This window comes from Choloepus didactylus, chromosome 4 (genome assembly GCF_015220235.1).
Source record: "Choloepus didactylus isolate mChoDid1 chromosome 4, mChoDid1.pri, whole genome shotgun sequence".
Taxonomy (NCBI): Eukaryota; Metazoa; Chordata; class Mammalia; order Pilosa; family Megalonychidae; genus Choloepus; species Choloepus didactylus.
Window position 1 is genome coordinate 129479498 of NC_051310.1, and position 27529 is coordinate 129507026.

Here is a 27529-nt window from a genome sequence, read left to right on the forward strand (position 1 = left end):
AAGCCACTGGATTACAGCATTGTAGCTTTCCTCTCTGAGGCCAAAATAAATGAAGAGTCTGGCGTGGACACTGGGGTCCCTGAGGAAAGCTTCTTTCTTACAAGTCCACCAACTCTACGTACTCACACAAACCACAGGTTTATTCATTCAACAAACATACACTGGGCTCCTAATGGATAGCAGGTAATGAGAGTTGCTGGGGAAAATATTCCAGAAAAGAGGGAGTTTTCTTACAATTAGATAAACACTATGCAGGCAGGGCTTCTCAAACTCTTACCTCCCCGGAAACTCTGGCCATAGACTGGGCTGGCCCAACAAATGCTTCATATGCTTCAAAATCTTGCAGTTTATCTTTAAAAGTCAATGGGAGTTGTGCTTGGACTCCACAATGGACTTTTTAAATGAGAAAATAATTTCCTGTTTCCTCAGGGTGCTACACTCCAGCTGGAAAGGCAGGAATTGCAGTGTCGGAAGCTGGGCTCCCTTTGCCTTCTTTGAGGGTGGTGACAAATGGGGTGACTGCTCTGGGGTCTGTTTTGTCCCTGCCCTCAACTCCTGAGAGTGAGGCGGAGGGCTCGTCAGACTCGGGTACAGATCATGACATGGAAACCACGCCGCCTCCCCGCCCCATCCACCAGCCATGCTTTGTCCCAAGGCTGGATGCAATTATTCATTAATTCTTTCCCTTCTTCCTATCTGCCCTCGATTCATTTTAGAAAAGAACTGGAGTGGAGGAGGCAGGATGTGACCATCCTTCAGTCCCATCCAGCACAAGGAAGGCTTGCTCCAAAAAAATCTTTTCTTAATTAATTAGCAGTTTGCTCCTAGAACTTACCATTCACGCTGTCTGTAGGACATAGGAAAATTACTTCTCTAGTAAGAGAACTCAGCAAGGTCTTTTTCCTTTCTTTCTTTTCCCTTTTTTAAATGAATGGGAATAAGGAAAACATTGATGGCTCTGGTTCAAGGTACCACACGTTTTTAATTACCAAAGTGCTAGTAATTTTCCATGGCTGTATTTCTATGGCAATACTGAAAATATTAAGTTTCATAATTATATTACGATTGGCTTTCAGCCCATTAAAAACATCCGATGAAAGTTCACCAATATGTATTGTTATAACTTAAAACGTCCCTCGGTGTCATCCTGCTGCCAGCCCTTCCACCCGCGGGGGTTTCGCCGCGCGCGCAGCCTACCTGTCAGGCAGAATGCCCCTGGTGCTGTACACAGCTCCACCATCACGCGGATCTGCAGGGGAGAGGGGGGGTTATTAGCAGCACGTAGTAGCGGCCCCCAGCGTGCCTTAATTCACCAAGTAACTTCAGGAGAAAAACAGTTAACCTAAAACTGAAGAGAAATTAAAAGATCTAAAGATTTTCGATATCATGTACTGACAACATCAACAGAATCTCCTTGCTTTCTAACAAACTCTGAGAAGCCTGAGGTTGGTGAAGGAATCACCAAATCCACTGTTCCTTGCTGTAATGAGCCGGTCCCCCAGCATCATGAGGGTTCCAGTTGTTGCCCTCAATAAAGAGCAGCCATGGGCTCCAGGTACGGGTGAGCACTTACTAGCTGGGTGAGTGTGGGCACGGTGCTTAACCTCTTGGCACTTTGGTTTCCTCCTCTGTAAATGTAGATAAGTCCCTGCTTTGCAGGTTGAGCCAGCCCAGTCACTGGTACTTGCAAACTGCCCCACAGATGGTAGAGATTCTTATGACAAGTGGACTTCTGCTCACCACTGGATGACCCCCTGTGATGAGTGGCCACTGCAGTATATTAGCCTGCTGTCTGCCCCAAACCATTCATTTTCCTTGCATCCAATGAACTTCACAAAAAAACAAAAATGATTGTGTTAACCCCAATTCAAACTTTTGTGACTCCTTGTTGTTCTAAAATTAGAGAGCAAAATTTCTCCTTCTCTGACTCATCTAATACTACTTCTGTCCTCCAGCCACATTCTGCCTCAGTTTGCTCATTCAAAACTTGGTATAGTAATAGTACTTACTTTTTAGTATTGTTGTGAGGATTAAGTGAAATTATTACACGTGAAGTTGTTAGAACAGTGCCTGGCATGTAGGAGCACACAAAAGTGTTTTCCATTCCCTGGAGGCAGCATATAGTGTAGACAGCCAAACTGCTGGGGTTCAAATCATGGCTTTGCCACTTATCAGCTGTGTGACCTTGGGGACATTACTTAACCTGTCTGTGCTTCAGTGTTCTCGTGTATAAATGTTGTTGATAGTATCTAATTTCTAGCATGGCTGTGAGGATTAAATGCGCTACTACATGCAACACACATAGAACAAGGCCCAGCACAAGATAAACACACTCTATTTTTGGTGTTTGGATGGTTCTAAGAATTTGCCAGGCTACAAACTACCTGCATTGTTCCTTCTGTCTGTAATGATTGCTTTTTCAGTTTATAGACACAGCAATTTTTAGACGCAACCACTGTATTTCAAAGGAGTGGTTGGAAAACTTAAGCAATAGAACTGAAATAAATAGTAGGATAGATACCTAGAAAAAAATTAAAGCTGGATCTGTACTTCACTCCTTACACTGAATAAATTAATTAAGTTACATTGCTCAAAACTTCAAAAGGAACAAAGTATAAAAGTGCTAGAGGAAAACTCGGAAGAATATTTATAATGGTATTAGAGTGGGAAAGAACTTTTCCTAAGAAAGAAACAAAAACACATAACATATAGGAAGAATGTGATAAATTTGACTAATAATTTAAAAATTCTGGCGAGAGGAAAAATACTATAAGCAATAACAAAGAAAAAATACAAACTTAGAAAATTAATTTCCAAAGGGCTAACTTTTCTAGTATGTAAGGAGCATAAATAAAGGAACAACAGCTCAAAGGAAAACTGGGCAAAGGACCCAAACAGGAAGTTTTAGAGCAAAAGGAGTGGCTCATCTACACTTGAGTTAAAGAAATAAACAATGAAAATACTATTTCACCTCTTGGATTTGCAAATAAAAAGACTGACAGGATACATTACCATGAGGGTTTATGAAACAGGGCCCTGCCATATACTGTTGATGTAAGTGTAAGGAACACCTGGCCTTTTTGGGGGGGCAATTTGATGGTATCTACTAAAAGTTAAATGGATCTACCATTTGATCCATCAATTACACTTTGGGATATGAGACAGCCTCATATATATGTGAGAAGATGTAAGTATGAAGATGGTTGTGAGCAGAAATATGGACAAGAGCAAAAACTAGAAACAACCTGTCAGTGAGATTTGATTTTAAAATTATGCATATCCATATAATGAAACACTAAGGAGCTGTGAAAAAGAATGAATTTAAATCCTTAAGGGTTGATACTGACAGGTCTCAAGAAAAATGAAAAGTACATGCAGCGTAAAATTCTTCCATTCATGTAAAAAAGTGGTAGACGCACACATGCATGTAAACGCTCAGAATATTTTTGGAGAGACCCAAAAAACTTGGAGTGAGGGGAAGTGGAGTGCCAGGGAGAAAGTATGATATGCCCTTTGGTCTTGTTAAAAACTTTCACTGATTACCCTTTCAATTAAACTATTTTTTAAAAGAATGTGTTTTGATCTGAGAGAAAAAATATTTTGTCTTCTATGAAGGTTTATTCTGTTTGCTATGAGATCCAGGAGAAAACTTGTGCTCTATTTACTTTTTATCAAGTATGTTAACAGGTATTTATTTATTGCTTCAGAAATTCACTGTGAAAATATACATACTACAATATATAAGCTATGTAAGACCAGTTTAAAGATTAATAATAAAACAAACACACATATTCCACCCCTCAGCTTAAGAACGAGAATCTTACCAATACTTTCCAAGCTTGGAACTATCCCATGTGCCCCCATGACCACATCCTTCCCTCCCCACCCCAACAACTTTCTGAGCTGAAGTGTATTGGGCAGTATTATTCTACCTCTTACAAAAGTAAGAAAATAAAGGCTTAGAAGGATGACATTATCTGTTCAAGGTCACACAGCTTACAAGTGGAAGAGCTGGGCTCAACTCCAGATTTTTTGATTCTAGGGCCATTGCACTTTCTATAATGGCACTGATGATTATCTTAACATAACCTGACTGAAAAAATTTTGATTCACTGTTTTTAGTCATTTTCATAAATGAATGTAATCAGCTGCACTATGAACAAAATTTATTGTCTTAAAAAATGTGTAATTGTCCATTGAGAGAACTTGAAAAGACTCCACAATGCTTCATTTGGTGCCTGCAGGATCATAACAAAAGGTATAGTTTGAAACAAAAGAAGTATCAATAGAGAAAATCAGCCTTTCTCTTTGATGCTCATTACTGGTCTGGGTCAGGAGCAGCTTTCTGTAAAAATTAAGAAGAAGGAGTTTTCGTTTCCTTTATATGTTGAATGTCCATTTAGATATTTATCAGTAAATTGTGCTAATTTCACCTGGGAATAGTCTTCTAACAAATTTGAGCTATATAAGATTGTATTGAGATGAAACATATGGTATGAAAAGGTGTAGCAATAAGAAAGTCAGAAACTTTTTTTCCCCTGAGAATAGTGATTAAGAATTTGGATGAAAACACAAAAATTCAAAATTGAAGGCCACACAATCTAGAGTGTCAAATTAAAGCGTCACTCTTGGCACAGAGGGCATCGTAAATCTTGATCTAGGATTTGAGAATGTTGGAGCTGGAAGGGGCCTTAGAACACATTGTCCTGGAGGTGACAGGCGGGATCCAGTCCTTGATGTGCCCTGTTCCCATCAGAGCCCTTTCCCACCATGCTTCCCTTGTTTGCTCTGCTCCAGCCACACTGGCCTCCCCCATGGGTCTTTGCCATGCCTTGTACACTGTGCCCCACATCTTCACCTGGTTGGCTTCACTGAGGTCTCAGCCCAAATGTGACCTCGTCAGGGAGCTAAGAATCAAATCTCCATATTATCTAGAAATCCCATTATTAGGTATATACTTGAAAGATCTGAAAGCAGGGACATGAATAGACATTTGCACACTGATGTATACGGCAGCACTATTCACAATTGCCAATGGATGGAGGCAGCCCAAGGGTCCAGTTACTGATGAGCAGAAGGGCAAACTGTGGTGTATACTTACAATGAAATATGGTATGACTGCAAAAAGGCATAAAGTAGTGAGTCATGCAATGATGTGAATGAACTTTGAGGACATTATTTTGACTGAAATTAGCCAGAAACAAAAGGACAAATATTGTATGGCCTCACTAATATGGACTAACTATAATGAGCAAACTCTGAGAGTTAAAGTCGAAAGCATAGACTATCAAAAGATAGAAAGAGGGCAGAAATTGGGCAATCGATGTTTAAGGAGTACAGAATGTTCAATAAGGATGATTGTAAAGGTTCAGAAATGGATAGCACAATACTGTGTGAAGGTAGCACAATACTGTAAGTGTAATTAACAAAGCTGAGTATGAGTATGATTGAAAGAGGAAGGATAGAATCATGTACGTCACAGAAGGAAAGCTAGAGTGTAGAAACTGGGAGTGTATAACTGTGGGGACCCAGAACCCAGGCACCCCCTCCCTAATGGAGAATAAGGCCCCATAGCATGTAGCAGCCTGCATGACTGGGACAGAAGTTTAAGGTGTTCAGACCTCCTCGGGGGAGAAAGAATGTACAGATGGTATCCTAAACAAAGCATTAAAACTTCCCTCCCTGATTACTATTGATAACAAACCTCTAGATCCCTCTGCCGTGAGACTCTGCTGAAACTCTGTTCTCCTACTCTATGGAATGTCTTTGTCCTCAACCCTTCTAAGCTGCCCTTTGCACTCCCTGCCTTTGTGGAGTGTTAATTCCATTTTCCTCCTAGGGTCGCCACTGGGGACCCTCGCCTATTCGTAAGTCCTAATAAAACTTATGTCTGACTGTGCCTGGTGTGTTCTTTGGTCTTGTGGCTGCCCTAACCCAAGCCCTCCAAAAGCTGGGTTGGAACAATAACTTAGCGAAATCTAGAGTGATCAATGATGGTGGTTAATTGTATAAATATCAAAAGTTCTTACATGAACTAGAATAAACATAAGTCACTATTACAAGGTGTTAATAATAGGGTGGTATATGGGAGAAATAAAATTAATATAAACTAAGGTCTATAATTAACAATAACATTGTAATATTTTTGCATTAATTGTAACAAAGGCACTATACCAAAGCTAAATATCAATAATAGGGGGATATAAGGGGTATGAGATTTTTTTCTTTGGAAGAAATGAGAATGTTCTTTTTCTTTGGAATGTTTTTTTCTTTGGAAGAAATGAGAAATTAAGTGTAGTGGTATATGCATAACTATTTGATTATACCAAGAGTCACTGATAGTACACTTAGGATGGATTGTATGGTTTGTGAATAAAACTGTTAAAAAAACAATGGGGGGGCGGATAAGGGGTATGGGATGTTTTGGGTTTTCTTTTTAGTTTTATTTCTTTTTCTTGAGTAATAAGAATGTTCTAAAATTTATTGTGGTGATGAATGCACAACTGTATGATGATACTGTGAGTCAGTAGAGTTTGAATGGGTTATATGTTGTGTTAATATATTTCAATAAAACTGCATTTAAAAAAAAAAGAACGAGGTAGATTTATCTGTACAAATCTGGAAAGATCGCCTTGTCATACTGTTAAGTGATAAAAGCAAGGTGCAGCCCAAGTACATATCACAATACAATTTTTTGTTTGAAAAAGACTGTCTAGAAAGATCTATAGAGGCAAAGAGAATAGTTGGAAGACAAATGAACCAAACCATTAAATGAGATTATTTTTCCCCTGGAGACCAAGACCAGGGGATAAAAAGGGGAAGGGGATTTCACTTCTTAGTTTATATAGCTTTAAAAGACACATTGGGTTAATGGGTGATTTTTACTTTGCCATGTTTTCAGTAATTCAGAGAGGGAGAAGAGAACGAGTGATATGTGAACCCAAGTGATGGGCCTAGAGACTAGGCTTGTCCTGGGAATCTGCATGCCCTCAATGACCCCATCTCCTGAAAGAACTTTGAGTGATCTCTGTTGCTTCTAGACAAGTGAACATAAAATGAACTAGAACAGTTGTCTAGTTCAGTAATTTTCAAATTGTTCATTAGCCATAGACCTTTTTCCCCCCAAATAAATTGCCAAACCCCAGAATATAAAACAAATGAAAATGGACTTGCTCTGGGTGAAATGAGGTAGGGTTGGCCTTAGTCTCTTAACTGTAAAATGAGAGGGTTTGACTAGACAGATTTGCAAATTCTGCTCTTCAGAGTCCTGCTGGCTCCACAGGAGAGAGGTGTGGGGATTGAGAGGGATGCTCAGTGGCCCTTGAGTGAGAGGGGGAAGGATGAGAAAACTGTAGCCAGAGAAAGCCAGGGAAGCAGCTGGCCCAGGCTTGCCCAGCTGGCTTCCAGAACTGAGTGCTATTTCCCATCATCTACACCTTCTCATACTGCAAATTCCTTTGCAAATATAATTGTCTGAATTCAGCTTGAAAAGCTTGTTTTTGCTTTAGTTTACTTTGCATATGAACAGAATATTAGATTTTTGCTTGTTGAAAATGTGTCAATTTCAAGTGAGTCTTTTCTTTGCAAAAATGAAAGGTTTAATAGAAAATGTTTCCTTGTCATCAGAATGAATAGAGCTAAATGTGGTGGCCTGCCACTGCACATCTGAACCCAAAACCTTCCTCTCACCTTTCATTTTCAGGACTAATTCATGAAAAAGTAGGAGAGCAACCTGTCCTTTGTCACCAACAGGTTGCTAAAACAATGTGCCCTGTCATGATTTCTCCAAAGTACCCGAAGTACAGCCTCTGGTTTGATAGCTGGAATACTGTTTAAATTCTATGTCACCTTCCAGATCTGACCTATTTTGTAACTTAAATTCCAGCTTAGACAATTGAATGCTCTTATGACTCCCCTTAATTATGCAAATTGCTCTTATTATGTGCATGCAAATAATCTGTTAGACAAAGCCCCAGGGAGCTGAAAATCAGCCTGCCATTGACTGAGATTCCTTGGACTAGAGAAATGGGGTATGAATGCAGTAACCCAGTTGCTCATTGCTGGAGGGTCAGACCACAGATGTCCCAGGAATCCCTCATGGGGGCCTGAAGCTGGGGTCTGAGACCCTGGACTCATCCCTGTGGAAGGCAGGAATTCACACTGGGGCTAAGAAGTGGTGAGGACAATCTGTAAACTCCAGCAAGGCCATGGGTTTGACTTGTAGGAGGTAGGTTGCTTCTGAGGCACAACAGTGAAATCCTGTGGCATGAGCTCCTTCTAAGCACTACAGGAGGGTCACTGGAACCCCCGATGTCAAGCATTTATCAGCTGATGTGAGCACGCCCTTGCCATCTTCTGTCACCCCACATCCACTCTTGAGGGTCCTGTGCTCCTGTTGATTCACCCCACCTGGGATCTTCAGAGCCCAGCTGAATCCTGCCTTGCCTTCCCCAAACACCGTAATTCTCACTGGTTGCCCCGCTGGGAACCCAGCCCCATTCGGGGGGTGGCCAGTTGTTTGCTCACTTTCCCATGCATTGCTCTGGCTTCTCCACCAAGCTCTGTCGGGCAGGACTTCACCCATTTCTGTTTGCCCCATTCACTCATCCATTCCCTTTCCCAGCATTAGAATGGCACTAAGCACATTGCAGTTACTCAAGAGGTGCTGGATTATTGATTACTCACCCACTGGGAGAAGAATGTGCTCATCAATCAATGACCTTATTCCCTTCTGACTGGCAGTAACATTCATGTGAACTAATAATCTGGCATGTGGTTACCTATTTCTCTTTGCACTGTTTGCTTAGGATAACTTTGTTTCCCTTAGGAAACAGGACCTTGGAGGCTCCAGAATTATCTAGTTAGGGTATTGGACACATGGCTCTCTCCCTCATGCCCACATCAATATCACAACAAACCCAGAAACCACGGGTGTGCCATTTGCTGCAGGGCAACACCACACAAACCTATCTCGGTATCAAGTCTGCACAGGGCTCTGTACCCAGGGCCGTGTAGTGTTGGGTCAGCCACACAGATGCCAGGGCGCTGATCCATAAAGGAAGCTAAAACATCACTGAAAATGCAATGCCATGGGTGGAAAAACATGGTATCTGCCAGACCTACCTACTCGCCTAAATAGATCAGGATGGGGGTGGAGCCGGGTCATGCTATCTGTCTCTAAGGAGCCGGGTCATGCTATCTGTCTCTAAGGCATTTAGTTTTACTGAACGGGGTCCGCAGAGCTGAGTTGAATTGCTGGTGACTGAGGGCAGCCTCCTCGCCCTGCCTCAGTCACTGCCTAGCCTCTGTAATTAAATGCCAAAAAAATCATCAACGAGTGTTGGTTTGAAGTCCATCCCTGCTGGATTGGCCAGCCCTGCTTGCGCACAAAGGCTGTGGAGGTTACGGAAGCTAAAGCAGTTTGGGCTTGGCTCAGGACTCCTCAACTCTCTCAGCTCGAAGAGGCAGTTCCAACCAACACCCTCATTCCAGTATCTCTGGCAAAATTACTTTCAGCTGAGATCAGGACCTTAGGCAACATCTTGTGTGAATTTTATTAGAATATGGAACCTTCTTCAGGACCTGACACCAGATGAAACAGGAGGCTGGGTAGGTTTGGCAGGGTGCGATCGAGGACCTGGGACTTTCTTTCTCCTCCTTATTGACTGCAGCAGGACCCAGGACGAGTCCCCAGCCTCTCTGAACCTCAATCTCCTGATGCACACACAAGACAGGAAAAGTGACCCACTTTCCCCAGGTGCACTGTGAGGGTTGCATGGGGAGTTCTTACAAGTTAAACTACAAACTATAATTAATAGTTCTAGTATAAAAATGTGCTTTCATCAGTTGTAACAAATGTTCCACAACAATGCAAATTGTTAATAATAGTGTGATATATGAGAATGCTGTTTTTTATGCATGATTGTTCTATAAACCCACAACTTCTCTAATTTTTTTAAAAAAAAGATCAAATGAGATTTTTCAAAGTATGAGGAAGAAAAAAAGAACTTTATATGCATTTTCTAGTGTTATATAAGCATATCTGGTCATGATGACAACATAAATCACCTGATTCTGCTTTCTGGAAAGTCATCTCTTCATATTTATTTTCATAAAGATATTTAACCAAATTCTAATTACTGGTTTGGTTCATCTATCGAATTCAAACTACAGAGTAGGATTTATAGAAATAGGTACAAGTTGGTAAGTGCCTTAACCCAGAAGCCATCATTGGTCCCTATAACCTGCTTCCTGAGCGTTTCCCTTCTCTCCCCTGAGGCCCCACAGGCTTCCACAGGCCCCAGGTTCTCAGCCCTGTCCTGTCTTCAGTTCAAGCAGACTGCCACTTGGAAAAGGAAGTCCTTTTTGCTTTTTCTCCTGTTGCCTGGTTAGTTGAGAGCCACTGGCAGCAAGGCTTCCTTCTGCTCACACTTACTGGCCAACCCAGCTCTGGAACCAGAAATGCTTGGCCACTCTCAAAGGAGGCCGCCTCCTCACGGCCCGGGGTGGGCCCTGTGCTGCGGTCTTTCTTCCCCAGGTGGGAAACTGACACATGTGGAGACAATCTGATGTTCTATCAGGTTAAAGGCTGCATCTGATCCAGAGATGATGCTCCCTCAGTCACTTTTTAAAAAGCTACACATCAAGTTACTAATCTCAAATCCTTGCTCATATTTTATTTTTCAGTAGTTATTTCATAATGAATTGCCTATTTTGAAGCCCTGCAATTTTACAACTTATTCTGGCCCATTGTTTCCTAAAGGGGACAGGTTCTTTCTATCTCTGCATTTTAAACACACACATTTTTACATATCATTTTGTTTTAAAGTTATTCTGTTGCATAACTTTTGAACAAAATGGTATGTAATTATGAGAAAAATATAGGCAGATATTTATCTCTGAGATACCGAGGTAGGGAAGAGCATCTCGAACATGAAAGAAACCGAAGAAACCATAAATAAAAGGCTTGGTAAATTTGGCTACGTGAAAAAGAAAGCTTTTCAGTGTCCACCCCCCCACCCCCCACCCCCCACCCCCAAAAAAAATCCCATGAATTAAAAAGCAGAAAACTACCAAAGCAGAAATGTACAGTGTAAAGAGCACAGGTTTGAGAGTCAAACACAGCTTGGTCTGAAATCCAGTTCCTTCACCCACTGGCCGTGCGACCTAGCATAGATGCCTCACTTCTCTAAGCCTCAGTCACCTCGTCTGTAAAATGGAATAATAATAATAGTGACTAACTCACAGGCTTTTCATCAGGATAAGGACCTTTTTGACATATACACATAAAAGCTCTTAGCGTAGCACTTGGAACATTGTAAGGTTCAATAACCCTTATAATTGTTATTAAGGGGAAAATATTGCAATGTGTGTAATGCCTAAAAAGCTACTTTCCTATATAAAGAGCACTTAATGTATTAGTAAGAAAAAGATTAAAAAAAAAAACAAACCCAATTTAAAAATGGCAACATGAAGGGACAATTCTTACACAATAAAAAAAATTTAAATCACCAATAAACATGAAAAAATATTCAACCTCACCATACGCAAACGCTTGCTGCCCCTCATGGTGTCGGGATCTAACGCAGCCTGGGGCCGGGCCCTACTCTTTTAAACCACGAACTACTCAGACTCTAATCCCTCCTCCTGCCCAATCTGGCTCAATTTCAGGTTTGTGATTCTCCGATCTTAGGGTATAATGAGAATCACCTTGAGAGAAATTCACATAGAGATTCCCAGGCTCAAACTCCAGTAACAATTGTGGGACCCAGAAATCAGCATTTTAAAGAGATGCTCCCAGATTATTTTGATGCAGACAGTCCCCACCCCACTTTCAGTTCTACCCCTTACCATCAAAGACGAGGGCCCATTTCCAGCATTTTCCAAGTATGGCAACTTTTCTCACTCTTTTTTTCTCCCTCACAGAAACCCCCAAGAAAGCTGTTAACTCCTTGCAGCCTTGGGAACAAAGTCTCTCAGTGAGGATGGGGCAGGGATATACATTTTTGTTCTGTTTTGTTTTGTTTTTTGATGATTCTTCAGCAGTTTTTTAAAAAAAGAGGCTCACAGGGTAACTTCTCCATAAGTCACCATAAGTTACCAAGAGACATTAATTTATTAAATTGCAAAACGTCATTTTAAAATTATTTATTATTATGTAGACTTTTCTATATTTTCCAACTTACAATACTGGGTGAATTTAAACATGTTAATTTAACAATCAGAAATATGTTACAAAAACTCCTACAGTTATTTTCTCATGGCCTGTATCACCCCAGTCAGAGCTTCCCAGAAAGTGACTCCTGAGGTCTCCAGTTGGGAGGGGCTCCTGTGTGGCCCACGGCACGCTGGCACCCACACTTCCCCCGTCACAGCATTTGTGCCACTGCCTGTTTACTTGTTTGTTCCCCTCCAACTGTAAGCATTTGACGGGGGAGGCAGTGAATATCTTGTTTACTTCCGTAACCCCACACATAGCAAGAAACCAGGGCCCGAAACTGGCAGATACCTTAGTTTATATTCGCACTTGTTGAGTTGTGTATTTGCCAAATACCACACTGGAGGCACAGTATATAGAACTGTGAGATACATTTAAAGACACAAGATGATAAAAGGTGACAAATTAGAGACAAAGCTGTGCACAAACAAAGTTATAGTGGTGTGATACAGACAAAGAAGTGCAGAAGGAGTTAGGGTAAGAAGAGATGAGTGTTTTGAAGTGAACTGAGAATCACTTGTCTCCCACAGGCCTCTAATGGAGTTTTCTGAAGCAGGAGTGCTGCTGGAATAATCTTTCACTAACTGTTAATAACAATATTTGGGGCTCACATTGTTCCCTTCAACAAGCATCTTCAGATAATTTCTGATTTTTATCTAAGCATTTTTATCCTAACCCTTTGGTCATAAAAAAAGTGTGCATAAAACACAGTTAAGTAACTTGTCCAAAGTTGGGGGAATAGACAAGGAATTAAACCATTATCTCCAAACTCTGCCCTGTGGCAATCTTTGTACATAGCAAAACATTTGTGAAGATGTTTTGTCAACCTGCGCCGTGTTCACAGACCTCTTCCCCCAGCCCACAGAATATATGTAAGTGGTTACTCCAGAAAACATCTGGATGAGATCCTTAGGGGCAAGTGAGATGCTCACCCAGCAAACAAGTTTTTATGTTAGCATCTGAATACTGGCTGGGTGGGACCATTCATCTGACAGGTGTGCTGTTCCTATGAGCTTCAAAAAGATATAGTAGATAAAAGAGTGAATGCATGGGTTCACACTGGGCAAAATGAATACAAATATGACATCAAATATTTGCAATTCATGCTTAATATAATTAACTTCTTTTGGACCCATTAACTAGTTAAACAACTACCTGAGAAACAGCATTCTTTCTAGAGGTTGGTCTGTTGCCCCAGTCATCCCAAGATTCCAAGCTTTAGAGGCATCCTGGAATCTGCCCTCTCTCTGGAAATTTCTGTTGCTTCTATCTCCAAAACCTTTTTATTACAAAACATCAAAATTCCTTGAAGCATAGAAAGGGAGTATTTGGACATAACATTAATGATAAGCTAACATATTACATTCTAGGCACTATGCTAAGGACTTTACATGGGTTTATCTAACTGAATCCTTATGATTACCCTTAAGGTAGACATTATTATCAACACCTTTTTAAGGCTGAGGGAATGAGATAGAGAGAGGTCCCTCAGCTAATAGGGGAGCCAGGAATAAGCATGGTCTGATTCCAGCGCCCAAGTCTTTAACCATTACAAAGGCTGAAGTCATTTTGGAATCTGCCTTTTACTTTTTAGATTTGGAAAGACCTCTCTCATGGAGAAGGCCGAGTTCTCCTTGGAAGGAGGATGTTTTCCCTTCCTAAAATTTTCTTTATTTCTCAGTTTTCCCTCCCTCTTTCCTTCTCTCTTTTCATCTTATATTCAGTCCCCAAACAAACTCAGCCTCCTCATTTCTAACCCAGTCCATTTCTGGGTTTCTTCATTTCTGTCCATGATACCATCATCCTTCTCAGTGTTAAATGGACCTGATCCAGGTGGCTCCTTTCATTTTCTTCTCTTGTATCCACTCAATTGCCAACTTCAACTCATTCTTGATATTGCTCTTGATATTTCTGGGGTATATCCCTTCCTCTCCATTCCTAATGCCATCACCTTAGCCAAACATGAATCCTGTCTTGCCTGGACTAACGCAATAACCTCCTAACTTTCTTCTGGCCTCTAGCATCTCCCACTTCAGTCTTTCCTGCATTTGCACCACCAGATTTGTCCTCCTGTGAAACCATTCTTCATTATCTCCTGTGGTAAAGGGCCTACAGTGGCTCCCAATTACCCAGCAGATTCACTTCTACCTTCTCAAAAGTGGAAATTCAAGCCTCTCTCTAACCTAGCCAACACAAGCTTTCCCAGGCAGGTGGGCCTGGATTCTTGCTCTTCTTGGAACCCACCACTTTAATTTCAGTCCCTAGACCATGGCACAAATGCTTACCTACACTGGAAATGACTCACCATCCTGCCTGCCCAAATCTCACCAATACTGCATTGCCCATTTCAAGTTTTGTCTCCTCCATGATACCTTCTTTCATTACCCTAGTTTGAGACAATTTTCTCTCTCTTGACTGTTCTGATGCCTGTCACCCAACTCACTGTAAAGGTCTCCTGTTCAGAGTGATTGATTCTAAGGTCTTCAAGTGTTGCCTATAGGGAGAGGGCATTTCCCATCTTCTAGAGAAAACTCGTGTACTATGCGCTAAGTCACTAAGACCTGGGAAATTATTCTGTGGTTGCCGCTCATCATTTTAGCATGTCTACAGTTATCCAGAATGTGGATAACTCATTACCATTGTACAACTGTAAAGTATTTAAAAGTTTTTGTTTGTTTGTTTGTTTGTTTTTTAAATATAGCTTAGTCAGGGCCTTCACATTCCCAGAAGTTGGTGAGCACAAGAAATTTTTTCCGAGTGGCAATGAAGAGATCACTCTATTGCATTCAGAACAAACTCCACAAATTACATTTAGGTGGTCTTGTTATTTTAACTCTGTCTTTCAGCAAAGACAACTGTACCTTGAACTTTAGTTAAGCTAGAAGTAAATTATATCTATTTAAAATATGGAGCTGTTAAAATCCAAAGATCTACATAAAAGCAACTAATGGGCTGAAAAATGCTCCCTTTGTAGCTGAAATGCAACCTCAAAGCTTCAGCTTGTTTCACACAACATGACCTTTCATCTGTAGATAAAATGCATGTAAATTAAGCTTGAATGTCAACTGGATTAGGCCAAGGATTTCTTTTTTGGTAGTGAAAAGGGGGTGGGGAGGGGGGGAGTTGTGAGGAATGTAAAGAATAAAAGAATGTCTTTTTTTTCTCAATCAGATAAGTGTGTTTTTATGGAATCCAAGGACTGTTCTAATAGTCTCCACATAAGTAGCCATATCCAGGAGAATACAAGACCATAAAACTAAATTTTCCTTTCTTAGAAGTTTTTTTTTTTTTTTTTTTTTTTTTTTTAACTTTACCTTCCACTCAACTGTATCTCAATTTCCAGATAAAAGCATCCAAATTTTTTTCAGGACTGCTTGCCATCATCGGGAATCAGGGGAAGTTAACAATAGCTGAGTCACTCAGAAAGGAGGTGAAAATGTCTGCCTTTCAGTGGGTGTCAAACTTCATCACCAGTGGCCCTGCAGAAGTGGCGGGGATCCGGGGAATCCTGAACTGCTGAAGAAGCTGCTCCCACGTCAAGGGTAGTAACTCTGTTTTGTTGTCAATGACAAGATGATTTAGGTTAGTGTGTGATGCCAGAGTAGGTTTCAAGGGGCCGAATATTATTCCAAAGCAACCGCTGATAGAAGGACAGATGAACAGACAACTTGGCACCCTGAAAGAACTGGAGCTGAAGTGTAAAACCAGAAACAAGATGCTAGGTGCATGGGGCTAATGGAAAGTAAACAGTGGTTAATCTTCATAGCAGCAACAGTGAACACTTATTGAGAACCTGATCGACCCGGCACTGTACTTTACCTATATTATCTCATTTAACATCCTAACAATCCTATGAAGTAAGTACATTTTGCAAAAGAGAAACTGAGGGTTGGAGATTTTAAGAGACTCGCCCAGCGCCACCCATCAGTTAAGCTGTGGAACCAGGATGTCAGTTTGTCTGACTCCTGAGTCCACCCTGCTCCCACCATAACATATTGCAGGGAAGAATCAGAGAGAGAGAATTTGCCTGAGAATGTAATAATGAAGAAAAAAGATCAGGCTGCTTGAGTTAAGGGGAGGAGCCAGGTATTAGTTTCCTAGGGATGCTGTAACAAACACAATAAACTGGATGGCTTAGAACAACTGAAATTTATTTATCGCAGTTTTAGAGGCTAGAGACCTGAAATCAAGGTGTCAGCAGCCCTTGCTCCCTCTGAAGGCCCTAGGAAAGAATCCTTCCTTTCTTCTTCCTAGCTTCTGGTGGTTGCTGCCAATCCTTGGCTACTTGGCATTCCTTGCTTGTGCAGCATAACTCCAGTCTCTGCCTCTGTCTCCATATGGCCTTCTTCCTGTATTTCATTATGTCCCAATTTCCTTCTTATAAAGAAACCAGTCATTAGGGGCATGACCTCATCCAGTATGACCTCATCTTAACCTGATTGCATCTGCAAATACTGTATTTTCCAGGCAGGGTCACATTTATAGGTGTCAGGTGGACAGGAATTTTGGGAAGACACTCCTCAACCCAGTGTAAGCCACAAAAATTGAAAGGGCAGTAGCTCCACGTGGAGATGAGCCTGGGCCAGCCACAGGGAGATCCTGGGACAAGGGAATTGGGGGAGATGAACCACCCCTTGTTGGTGTTGGAGCACCCTTGATCTGAGAAGTTGTTTTGGAACTCATCTAGAGAGGGCTGGCCTAAGGATCGCTCAGTCTGTGGCCACTTTGGCAGTGCCACTAAATGATGTGGGGTTCAGTGCCTCCCAGAGTACAGAAGCATTTTTCAGGGAGGCATGTGGCTTTGAGTGCCAAAGAGGAAAAAAACCCATGTTATCCTTGGCAAAGTGGCAGTGAAGGTTGAAGGAAAGGCAGGGAAGCAGCGGAGACAAAGACAAGAGTGAACAATTCACGAGCCCCCAGGAAGTCTCTGTCCTGCTCAGACTGTAAAGTCTGGGCAGGTTTGTTCCTGCAGCTGTCAACTCTACTGCTTTGGCTCAAAAGGGACTAGTGGCTTTTTAATGGCTCAGGATCTGGGAGCAGGTCCAAATAGTTTATTGTCATTTATTTGGTCAACAAAGCTGCCCTGTTCACATGGGTCCAGATGCTCAGTCTTGACCCATTTGGTTCTTACATATGTCCATACAGAGTCATGACAAATATATGTCTACATGGAATGTATTCAAACTATGCACTGGATGAAGACACTGTCTGAAGGATGTAGGTAAAGGGCCAGCCCTTTCCTATCTTCCTCACTGCATGATCATTACCACAGATATGAGACAGGTTTACGTGTGTGCTCACTGTACTGACTCTAGACACAATCTTAGTTTCAAGTTCTCTCTTTACCCTTAACTGATACCTGGAAATGGCTTCTGACATGCAAACAAATCAGACAGTGTCAGGTTTGTACAGAGTCTACAGCTTTGACTTCCCATTGCACACATTCCCATGCTGCTATGAAGAAGGCCACGGAGACCTCCTTCCCAGGCTCTGAGTCTGGGTTTATGACTTCGGCTGCCCTGTCTTTATCTGGCCTGCTGCATCAGGCCTCCTATCTCTCCTCAGAGCCAGCTTCATGCTGCAGGACCTGAAGGGGGTAAAAATCTCTCCTTTTCAATCAAAAGGAACATATGGAATTTGAATCAAGGCTAGATGTGGGGTAAACGGCTGGTTAAAAGCTGTCCTAACACTGACTGTCCTTGATATGACAGGCTGGCCTAGGATGGAGCAAGGCTTGAGGGCCTGGCTCAGCCCTACAGGGTTCCTCTCATGGGGAACCACTCTCAGATCTGCTCTGGCCTGGATCCAGTCGCCCTGGGGAGATCTTAGAACCCAGAGTTAACCCAAGGCAGGAACAACCCTGATGTAGTAGCTTGGGCTTTCCAAAGAACAATCCTAGTGCTGTACCAGTGGACCATGGTCTAAACCAAGGATTGGCAAGCTTTTTCCATAAAGGGCCAGACAGGAAATATTTTAGACATTGAGGGCAATGGAGTTGAGTGGTAACTACTCAATTGTGCTGTTGTGCAAAAGCAGCCATAGACAATATCTAACCAAAATGAGCTTGGCTGTGTGCCAGTACAATTTTATGGTTACTGAAATTGGAATTTCAAATACTTGTCATGTCACATGAAATATCATTCTTCTTTTGATTTTTCTTCCAACCATTTAAAAATGTGCAAAAACAGGTGAGGGACTGGCTTTGGCTCACAGGCTGTAACTGGCCGACCCCTGGTCTAAATCTCCCCTCTTAAACACCATTGGAAATCACTCAGGATGGGGGCTGGGGAAGGGAGGTGAATTCTGATAGTCATTTCAGGGCCTTCAAGGAGAGGTAATATCCATGAAAATAGGAACTGTGACAATAGGTAATGTGATTTTTTTCCTCAATAAATAATAGAATGTATAGATCCATATGAGTGTACCTCACAGCAGTTATCATGAAAAGCTGTTAGTACAATAATAGCTATATTATAATAATGTGTTACTGCTTAACACAGCTGGAATCTCCTCTTTGGGAACTACCCTCAGAATTGGCAACACATGCTTTTGAAAAGCCTCAGCGACGGGAAATCTCCATCCACTGAAGATGGAATTGATTTTTAGAAAAAGCAAAAAACAAAGTAAAGCAAAACAAAACAAAATCCAAACCAACCCAAATGCAAAAGATCACCTCCATCTCAACCAACAATAACAACAATGACACAATTGCTACTATCCTTTCAGAACCAGGCTGGTAAATAAAAGAGGGGAATGAGCAAGCTAAATAACGTGGTTTTTGTTCAAAACCACTTGTGAATATAAGATGAGATTGCTACAGACTCGTGACTGGTAAGTCCCTATATGGCCCCACAATAAGGGTAGTGTTTGGCCAACACATTGTCAGTCAATAAAAAATTTTTTGAATTGTTGCTATATTTAAAAATTGTTTGAATTGTTGCCATATTTCACAAAAAAAGTGAGATTTGGGGCTTCTTTTCAAAAATCAAAAGATCAGGCACACTGAGCTCACATTCTGACATGCCAACAATCAGCTAGAGCTTCCTCTTTAGACAAGGGCATATGAACTTCAGGTTGGCATAGTCCCTACCATGCCTTATTGTCTCCCCACCCTGGGGTCAGTGGTAGTTGGCACATCACCTTGTGCCTATGGACCTTCTCACTCACATTAAAAAGAATACTGCAGTTATCTGGCTCACAAGTCAAACCAATGCAAGAAACTCCACAGAGAGAAGGCTCATTCTCACCTTATTCTCACCATCCCCTTTCCTAACCCTCCATAAGTAAGCACTTTTGTTAGTTTCTTCATTAATTTCCCCTCTCTTCTTTTCACAAAAATACTTGCCTTGCATTTTTCACTTAGAATATGTACAAGGAATTATTTCACAGCAGTACAGAGTTTCTTCATTATTTTTTTATTCCAGTAGGTGTATATACCAGTTTATTATTACTGATGGGCATGGATTGTTTACAAATCCTTGTGCTTTTACAAACATTCTGAAATGAATGATCACATATGTGTGTCATTTCATAAGTAAGCAAGTCTTTAATACAGGGTAAATTCCCACAAGTTGCAGGGTCAAAGGGTAAGTGTATTTGTATTTTTTCTAGGCAATGCTTTCCATATGGGTTGTGCCATTTTGCCTTTTAAAATGCATTCATGAACATGCCTATCTCCCTCCAGCTTCCCCAACAGAGTATGTCATCAAACTTTTGCATTTTTGTTATTCTAACAGGTGAAAATTACATTTTAAAGTAGTTGTAATTTTTTTTCAATTGAGATATTTTCCTATGTTTAAGAGACATTTGCTTCTTTCCCAAAGAAGAGTATGTTCCATTTTCCTATTGGATTCTTGTTTATATCATCAATTTTAAGAGCACGTTGTATATTAGGAAGACTAGCCCTGTATCAGTGATATTTTTTTCCAGTTTGTCATTTATCTTTTACCTTTGTTTATAGTGTTTTTGCTTGTTTTTATTGTTTGCCATACAGAAGTTTGTTGTTGTTGTGTGTACTTTTTAAATGTAGCTAAACTTTTTTCTTTTTTTTCTTCTGGATTTTGAGTTATAACTTGCAGGAAAGGCCTTCCCCATTCCAAGATTAAAAATGGATTTACTCATTTTCTTCTAGTAATTTTAGAGTTTCATATTTGATCCATTTAGTTTATTAAGGTCCACATCATGAGAAACAAATCCAACTTTACCTTTTTCCAGAGGGCTGGCCCATTGTCTTAGCATCATTTACTAAATCCATCTCTTCCCCTCGATGTGAGTCTTTACCATGTACTAAACTTCCATACGTATTTGGGACTATTTCTGGACTTTCTATTCTATTCCATTGGTCTGTATATTCACATACCATACTGTTTTAATTACTCAGGCTTCAATTATATTTCAGTATCCAGTAGAGCTAGTTCTTCCTCATTGTTCTTGTTTTTCAGAATTTTCATTGCTATTTGTGCTTCTTTATTTTTTCCATATGTACTTTAGAATTAGCTTTAGTTTCAGAAAAAAAAAGCATTGATATTTTTATGTTTTTATTGAATTTATAAATTAGCTTAGGGATGGTAACCTAACATGTTATAACTTAACATCATTATAATGTTAAGTCCTCTATCCAAAATCCTGCTCATTCTTTCCATTTGTTTGTGTCTTTTGTGATTCCAAGAATATTCCCTCCTCTCGTTCTTAACACAAAAGAGAAAGATACAGATATACCCACAGGCTTTGCACATCTTTTCTTCTATTATATCTTTCAACGGGTTGTTTGGATATAGGAAATCTGATTTCTTTAAATCATTTTTTGTAGTAGGTTTTCAATGGGTTCTCAGGATTAGTATATAATCATATAATGTAAATATAGTAAGAATTTCACCTAGCCCTTTAACATTTTTAGACCTCTTTCCCTTGCCTAGTTTCTCTGGCAATCTTTCTAGGACAATCTGAAATAGTAGAGGTGATAGAGGTATCCCTGTCTTAACAATGATGTAGGAAACACCTCTAGGGTTTCCCTATTAGGTATAGATCTGATTTTGGGCTGAGATACATAAATTGTATTTTATAATGTTAAGGAAGAATCCATTGATTCCCATTTTATTGCATATTTTTTAAAGTCAAGGATAGATGTTCAGTTGTGTCAAATGCCTGTTCAGCATTTATGAGTTATCTTTGCCATCCTGAAATAAACTATTTGAATTTGCAATCCCTGCTTTAAAATAGTGAGATTGATTTTGTCGTTAGAGGGGAGCCTAGGACATTCTGAACAATGTCCTAAGCCCCAAAATGTGTAAGATCTCCCACAGACAAGCATTCTTGCAAATACATATTCATACACCTTTGTGTATTTAATTTGATATGTATTTATGAAACTACTACTGGGTGCTCAGCCTCAGATGTTGAGTACATAAAGGTAGGATCATAAAGCTGCCAGATATCAATAAAGGTGAGATATGAAGAGGGATGAGAGAGAACAGCTTATGGAAGAAGTGAGAAGAGTAAAGGGGACAGGAGAAAAAGACTAAATAGAGAAGTCATCATTCCTTCAGGAGTTCATGGCAGATGGGTTAAATTTTCTCTCTTCCCCACACCTCACCAGATGTCTGTTCATTATTGGTCTAGCTCAGTGGTTCCAGGCACCCACCCAGGGCCCCTTGCATGACATCTCCCTAAAGCCCTCGCCTGCTTTTAAAGATTGAATGTGTCTGGCAGTGCCAAACTAACTGTACTTAAGTAATAATTAATTCTCTCGCCCTTTTAACAAAGTCATTTGCAGCTGCCAACCACCTTCTGGTCAAAGTGTGCTAACAAGAATTACCACGCTGAGCTGATTACTTTCAGCCAAAAGCACAGAAACTTGATGTGTCCGTTAGCTTGAGGAGGCTCATTTTAGATAAATGAACCATTTTGGAAGCCTTTTTTGAAATGCTGGCATTAGTTTGCATATAGCTTATTTTCCTTTTCTAGCTCTCTAAGGACCTGGGGCCTCAGGGTGGGGACCTCTGATTTCACCCTCAATCAAGATGTACTCTGGTGCTATATAAAAGGGCAGAGGGAAAGTATAGACTCCATTGGAAGAAGAACACACACTTACCTCCATGGTGTACACTATATAACTCTCCTAATTACTCTCTACTAGAAGTGTCCAACTAAGGTTTATTTATTTAGTTAGTTTTATTGTTTTCTCTTGTGAATAGTTCTCTGTTCTGAGAAAAGCAGAGGAAAGATGAGAAAAATTCATCAGTATGAATGCAAGAGTATTACAAGAGTAAAGTAAAAGGCTTTTCAGCAATAGAATTGGCTCCTGTGCTTGAGGGAGAACCTTCGAGAGGACTGGGTGAGGGTGAGATGCTTAATGCACCTGATCATTCTTAGGAAGGCATGTCAAAGTCCTTCCTGATGGTGACTGACGGGACACCCTCATGCTGGGCTGCACCCCAAACCAATTAATTCAGAACCTTTAGGGGTGGAGTCCAGGCAGCAGTCATTTTTAAAGCTCCCCAGATGATTCCAATGTGCAACCATTGCTCTAGAATCTTGCTATTCAAAATGCGGTCCCGAGACCAGAGACATGGGTGTCAGCTGGAGCTTGTTAGAAATACAGGATTTTAGATTCCACCTTAGACCTTCTGAATCAGAACCTGCATTTGAAAAAGATCCTCCAGAGATTCATGTGCAGATTAAAATTAGAGAAGCAGAGGTTTAGAGTAGTGGTTCCCAAAATGTGGTGCCTGGACCACTTGCATCAAATCACCAGGGGATGGGAAAGTAGGGGCACAGGTGTGGAGGGAGTGGGAGTGGATAGGGGATTTGCAAAGAAAGCAGATTCTGGGTCTCCACCCTTGGAGATTATGATTCTGTAGATCTGAGGGTGGGGCCCCAGGATCTACAAGTTTAATGTGCTCCCCACAGGATCCCTAAGTTTACTAAAGTTTGAGACCTACTCCCAAGAGAAAAGCCAGCAACATGGTAGCTACTTTGTCCTTGCCTGCATGGAAGTCCCCTCTGTGACTTTAGAAGGTCAAAACATAACCACTGCAGGTGGAAGATAAGTTGGTGATAATCTACAAATGCTTCACAGCCTGACAAACATGATGTTTCTGCTCTCTGCCACAGAAGAAGTGAGCGGCGGCACTGCCAGGTCACCTAAAGTTAAATCTATCTTTCAGATTACACAGAACTGAGTCTTTGCATTCTCTTGTTTTTAGTGACTGAATAGGTTGAAATTTGAATACATAAACACCTACCATAAAAACAGGATCAAAAATATAAACTTGATGCTCAGATACACCCCCTTTGATGGTTTCAAAGAACCCTCAAACTGCACCATAGACAGCCAAGATTGAGAGGAAGAGGGAATTCTCCTAAGGAGATCCCTTTATTTTACACTGGTCCTTTTCGAAATTTTTGCTTGGGGCGAGATTTTTAAAAGCTAACATGGGTAAAAATGAAGCCTGGAATGGAAAACTTGATCTCTCTCAAAAGATGTGTTTGAAGTGTGTAGTACTTCCATGTAGTTTTTTAAAGCATTTCCGCCCATGTAAAGATATTTAAAAGCTTCTATAACAATAGCTTTAAGTAGATTTATCTTCAAATACCTAGAGTTCTAAAGTATGGTTTACACTTGACTTGAGGTGACAGAACTGAAGTTTAATTATAAAGTAAAATAAAACCATAGCAATTGTAAGGGATAATGAAATGGACTGGTGACTGAAATGTGACCTAAATTTAATTGTTAAACAATTAGATGGCTAAAATCGGCAAAAGCACAGAAACTTGACACTGGAAAAAAAGATTTTGAGGCTTTGTTTTAAAAGACTTTCTTTGGAGTAATGTTTCTTAACCTGTTTTTGGGGGCGTGTGGTGGATTCTGAATGCAATGGACACTTTTCCCAGATGGGCGTGAACATGCACATTCACGTTCACGCGCTCATATATGCACGCAAAATTATGTTGGTAATGTCTGGAGTTCCATAGACTCCTCTAGGGCCCACGTGCCTGGAGTCCAATCCTCAGGCCCCATATTAAAAATCTCAGCTTTGATGTTGCATTAAAAAAATTATAATGATTTCTCCCATTTGGAACCACGTCAGACCCAGGAGTAACTTTCTCAGCACCTAGGCCCTGTGTGGGCAGTAAAATTAGGGTTGATTATTTTCACTCTAAGTGAGACAGTTAGGTCGGCAATCTCATGTGGGAGTGGAGGTTAGGTGAAAAGCCGGACGACTGGATCATGCCATGGAAAGAATGCCTTTACTGAGAAAGCCTGAGCCCTTTCCGAAATGCGGCCTCCGTCCTCTAAGATGACCCCAGTCACAAGCAAATGGCGCAGCACCAGGAGGTAAAAACTTGTGTCAAAAGTTAGGAAGGGCCTTGAAAACACTGCCTATGCCTCTCATTTACCTGCAGACTCAGTCAGAGGTGGAAGAGACCCTCTTCAGATCCACTTTCCCTCCATTCAGCAGATGAGGAAACCAACCACAGGGTGCGAAGGTGCTTGCCAAGGTCATCCAGCCGTGCTCATACCCAGGGCTATCTGTCCAAGATACCTCGCTGCCTGGCCAGGTGATAAGGGGGCGTCAGAACCTCCCGCCGCCCACCCCGACAGGGGCGCCAGGGGGAGCCGAGACCCCGCCTACCGGCACCATGGAGTAGGTCATCATCATCAACATGTCCTGGCTCTCGGCACGTATGTGCGGCGCGGGCTCCCCGCCATGGCTGCGCTTGTTGCGTGCCGCACTGGCCAGGTCCGGGGGTGGCGCGGGCTCCCGGCGCGGCGAGCGGCTCAGCTCGGCCAGGAAGGCGCGCACGGCGCTGTCCTCGCGCTGCTCCCGGCCGCGCTGCGCCTCCAGCTCCCGCAGCGCCGCGCTCAGCCCGCGCCACTGGCACAGCGCGAACACCGTGCCCGCCGCGTTAAGCGCCGAGAGCAGCGCCACCGCCGCCAGGGTGCCGCGCAGCCCCCAGCCCACGTCGCCATGGACCCGCTCCGCGCCTCGGACCATGTTCTGCGCTCCTCCGGCCGGGCAGGGTTCGGCCGCCGCCTGCCCGGGCAGCCTTTTTACGCCTCGGGCAAGCCGTGGGCTGCTGGCAGCGCTGTGAGTCACGCCGCCCTTTGGCCCGGCTGGCAGCGCGGGTTGGGGACAGGAGTGGTGGCGCCCGAGCAGCCCGGAGGGACGGGCGGGCGGAGAGGGGATGAAGAGCAAGTCGAGACAGCCCGCAGTGGGGGGGCGGGGGGGGGGCGGGGAGGAAGCGGGCAGGACCGGCGCTCCCAGTGCCCGGCGGAGCAAACTCGCCTCTCCCTCCCTTTCCTGCTCCATTGCCTGTAGGTGTTGCTCAGACGGGGGGCAAAGCAAGGGTCAGACTGAGGGGAAGAGTAGGAATTCTTACGGCCTGGAAGTCACTGGATTCCACCACCTCCTCTTCCCTTACCCCCCACTGCCCTCTCTGGAGAAACTTATCCTCATTCCCAGATGCCTAGTCATGAACCTGCTGTCCCTGGGAGATCCACTGCTGGGCCCAGCCCAGGCTGCCGGTCACGGTTCCCCATGGCTGCGGGCCCCCAGGTGGCCACTGAAGATCCCAAGCATCTTTCCCACGGAAGGGATGGATGGGGAAAGGGAGACAGTAGGCATTGGAAGGTTAAAATGGTCACCCACCAGAATCAGAAAAAACCTAATCCTGCTTAGCAAGCAGGAGTGATCCATGAAGGGTAATTGCCAGGATTCCTCAGATCAAGAAATCTTTCATGGGACTGTCCCTGGGAACGGGTAGGATGATGAGAAATGAACTCCAGAATGGGAATCAGGAGACCAGATTCTAACCCCAGTCTGACACTACCCAGCTGGGATATTTTGAGCAAATCCAAGATGGTTCTGGATATGTTTCTGCATTTGTAAAACCAGCGATTTGGACCAGGAGATGCCTGAAGTGCTTTCTGGCTGAAGGGTTTGAGAGTTAGAGATTCCCTACAGGTCCCTGGCCAGGCCAAGACAGGACCTTACCTAGCCTGCCTTGCTTGCAGGAGCAGATGCTCCAAGCCTCCTAATTACACCTTCACAGTATTCTCCCTTTCTTGTAAGCTCAGATACCTGCTCAGCTTCAAGCGCCACTGAGTCCAAATACAGAGTCACTTCTCAGCTTCCTTTGTGGACCTCTTTACTCCTTGTCTTTCTCAGCTTCCCCTAGAGTGGCTCTACCACCCTGGGGCCCTGGGGCCAGCGGGAGCCCCTGATGGTGTAGAAGACCCCAACCAGAAGCCAAGATTCCTTTTTCCACAGCCCAGTATCTCCAGGGAGGCAGCTCCCAGCCAGCACAGCACAGCTGGAACTTACAAGGAGAGAAAGAACTCCCTCTAGCATATGGGGTAACTGTTTCAGCACAGTGAGAAGGGAGTGTGGGGACCAGTAGGATGATAGCGTGGTAAATACCTTTTGACTTGACAGTAGGAGCTCTTAACCATCCCCTCCCCAAGGATTTATATTTCAATTCTTGCAGCTATTTTTTTTTTGGCATAGAAGAGGAAGTCAGGATGACAAGTGTCTGCTTGCCCCCTATTCACATGACTGCTGAGGGTACATCCTCTGAGGAAGCACAAGAATACCGAAGTTGCATCTCAATAAGAAGTTCTGTGTCAAGGTCTGAGTTCTTGGGTTTAAAGAAGGACAACTGATCAATTTGAATATTCTTAGAAGAGCATCTGGGGCAAGGAAGAATGAGGAAAGTATGAAGATCCAAGTGGTTCAAGAAGGACCCCGACTATGAAGAGATGATGGCTAGAAGGGGGTGGCAGTAATATAGACAACTTTATCCAGTTCCTTCCAACTTTAACATACTGTGACCTATTTGATGAATTCTCTTTTCATCCAGCTATCAGATTTGAGACTAATGGGGAGAAGCCACAAAGAGGCATATTTGGGACTCAGCACCAGCAAGACCTTAATTTAATTTAGTAAACATTTACTGAGGACCTACTGGGAGTCAGGCACTGTGATGGGCATTAGAGGTACAGGAGCAAACAAGACATGCAGCTCACAGTGTAAGCAGTAAGACCACCACAGAGCATCCTGTGCTTCTCTTTATATTAACATTGAAGGAACTGTTGACTGACCATCTGCCACCAATACCCATCACCAACCATGGAGTATAAGTCTCCTGAGGTTAGGGGCTATGTCTTGTTTGACTGTCTCATTCCTAACTCCTAACACAGTCCCTGGCTTGACGTCGGCATTCAATAATTATCTGCTGAGTGAATGAATGAATGTTTGGCAATATGGTGAGGGCATTTCAATGCAGAATGAAGTGTGTGTGGTGGGGAAG

The 27529-nt window shown here is 42.4% G+C and overlaps 1 protein-coding gene across 1 annotated transcript in view; it reads right to left on the reverse strand.

Moving 5' to 3' along the window:
* GLDN (gliomedin) overlaps positions 1-25383 on the reverse strand; it is a 69285-nt gene extending 43902 nt beyond the window's left edge. The window contains exons 1-2 of the mRNA XM_037833976.1: positions 24853-25383; positions 1198-1249 (exon numbers count right to left, since the gene is read on the reverse strand). Of these exons, the coding sequence (XP_037689904.1) occupies positions 1198-1249; positions 24853-25215 (415 nt within the window). The 5' untranslated portion in view covers positions 25216-25383. The remainder of the gene's footprint in view (positions 1-1197; positions 1250-24852) is intronic.
* Positions 25384-27529: the final 2146 nt, after the last annotated feature.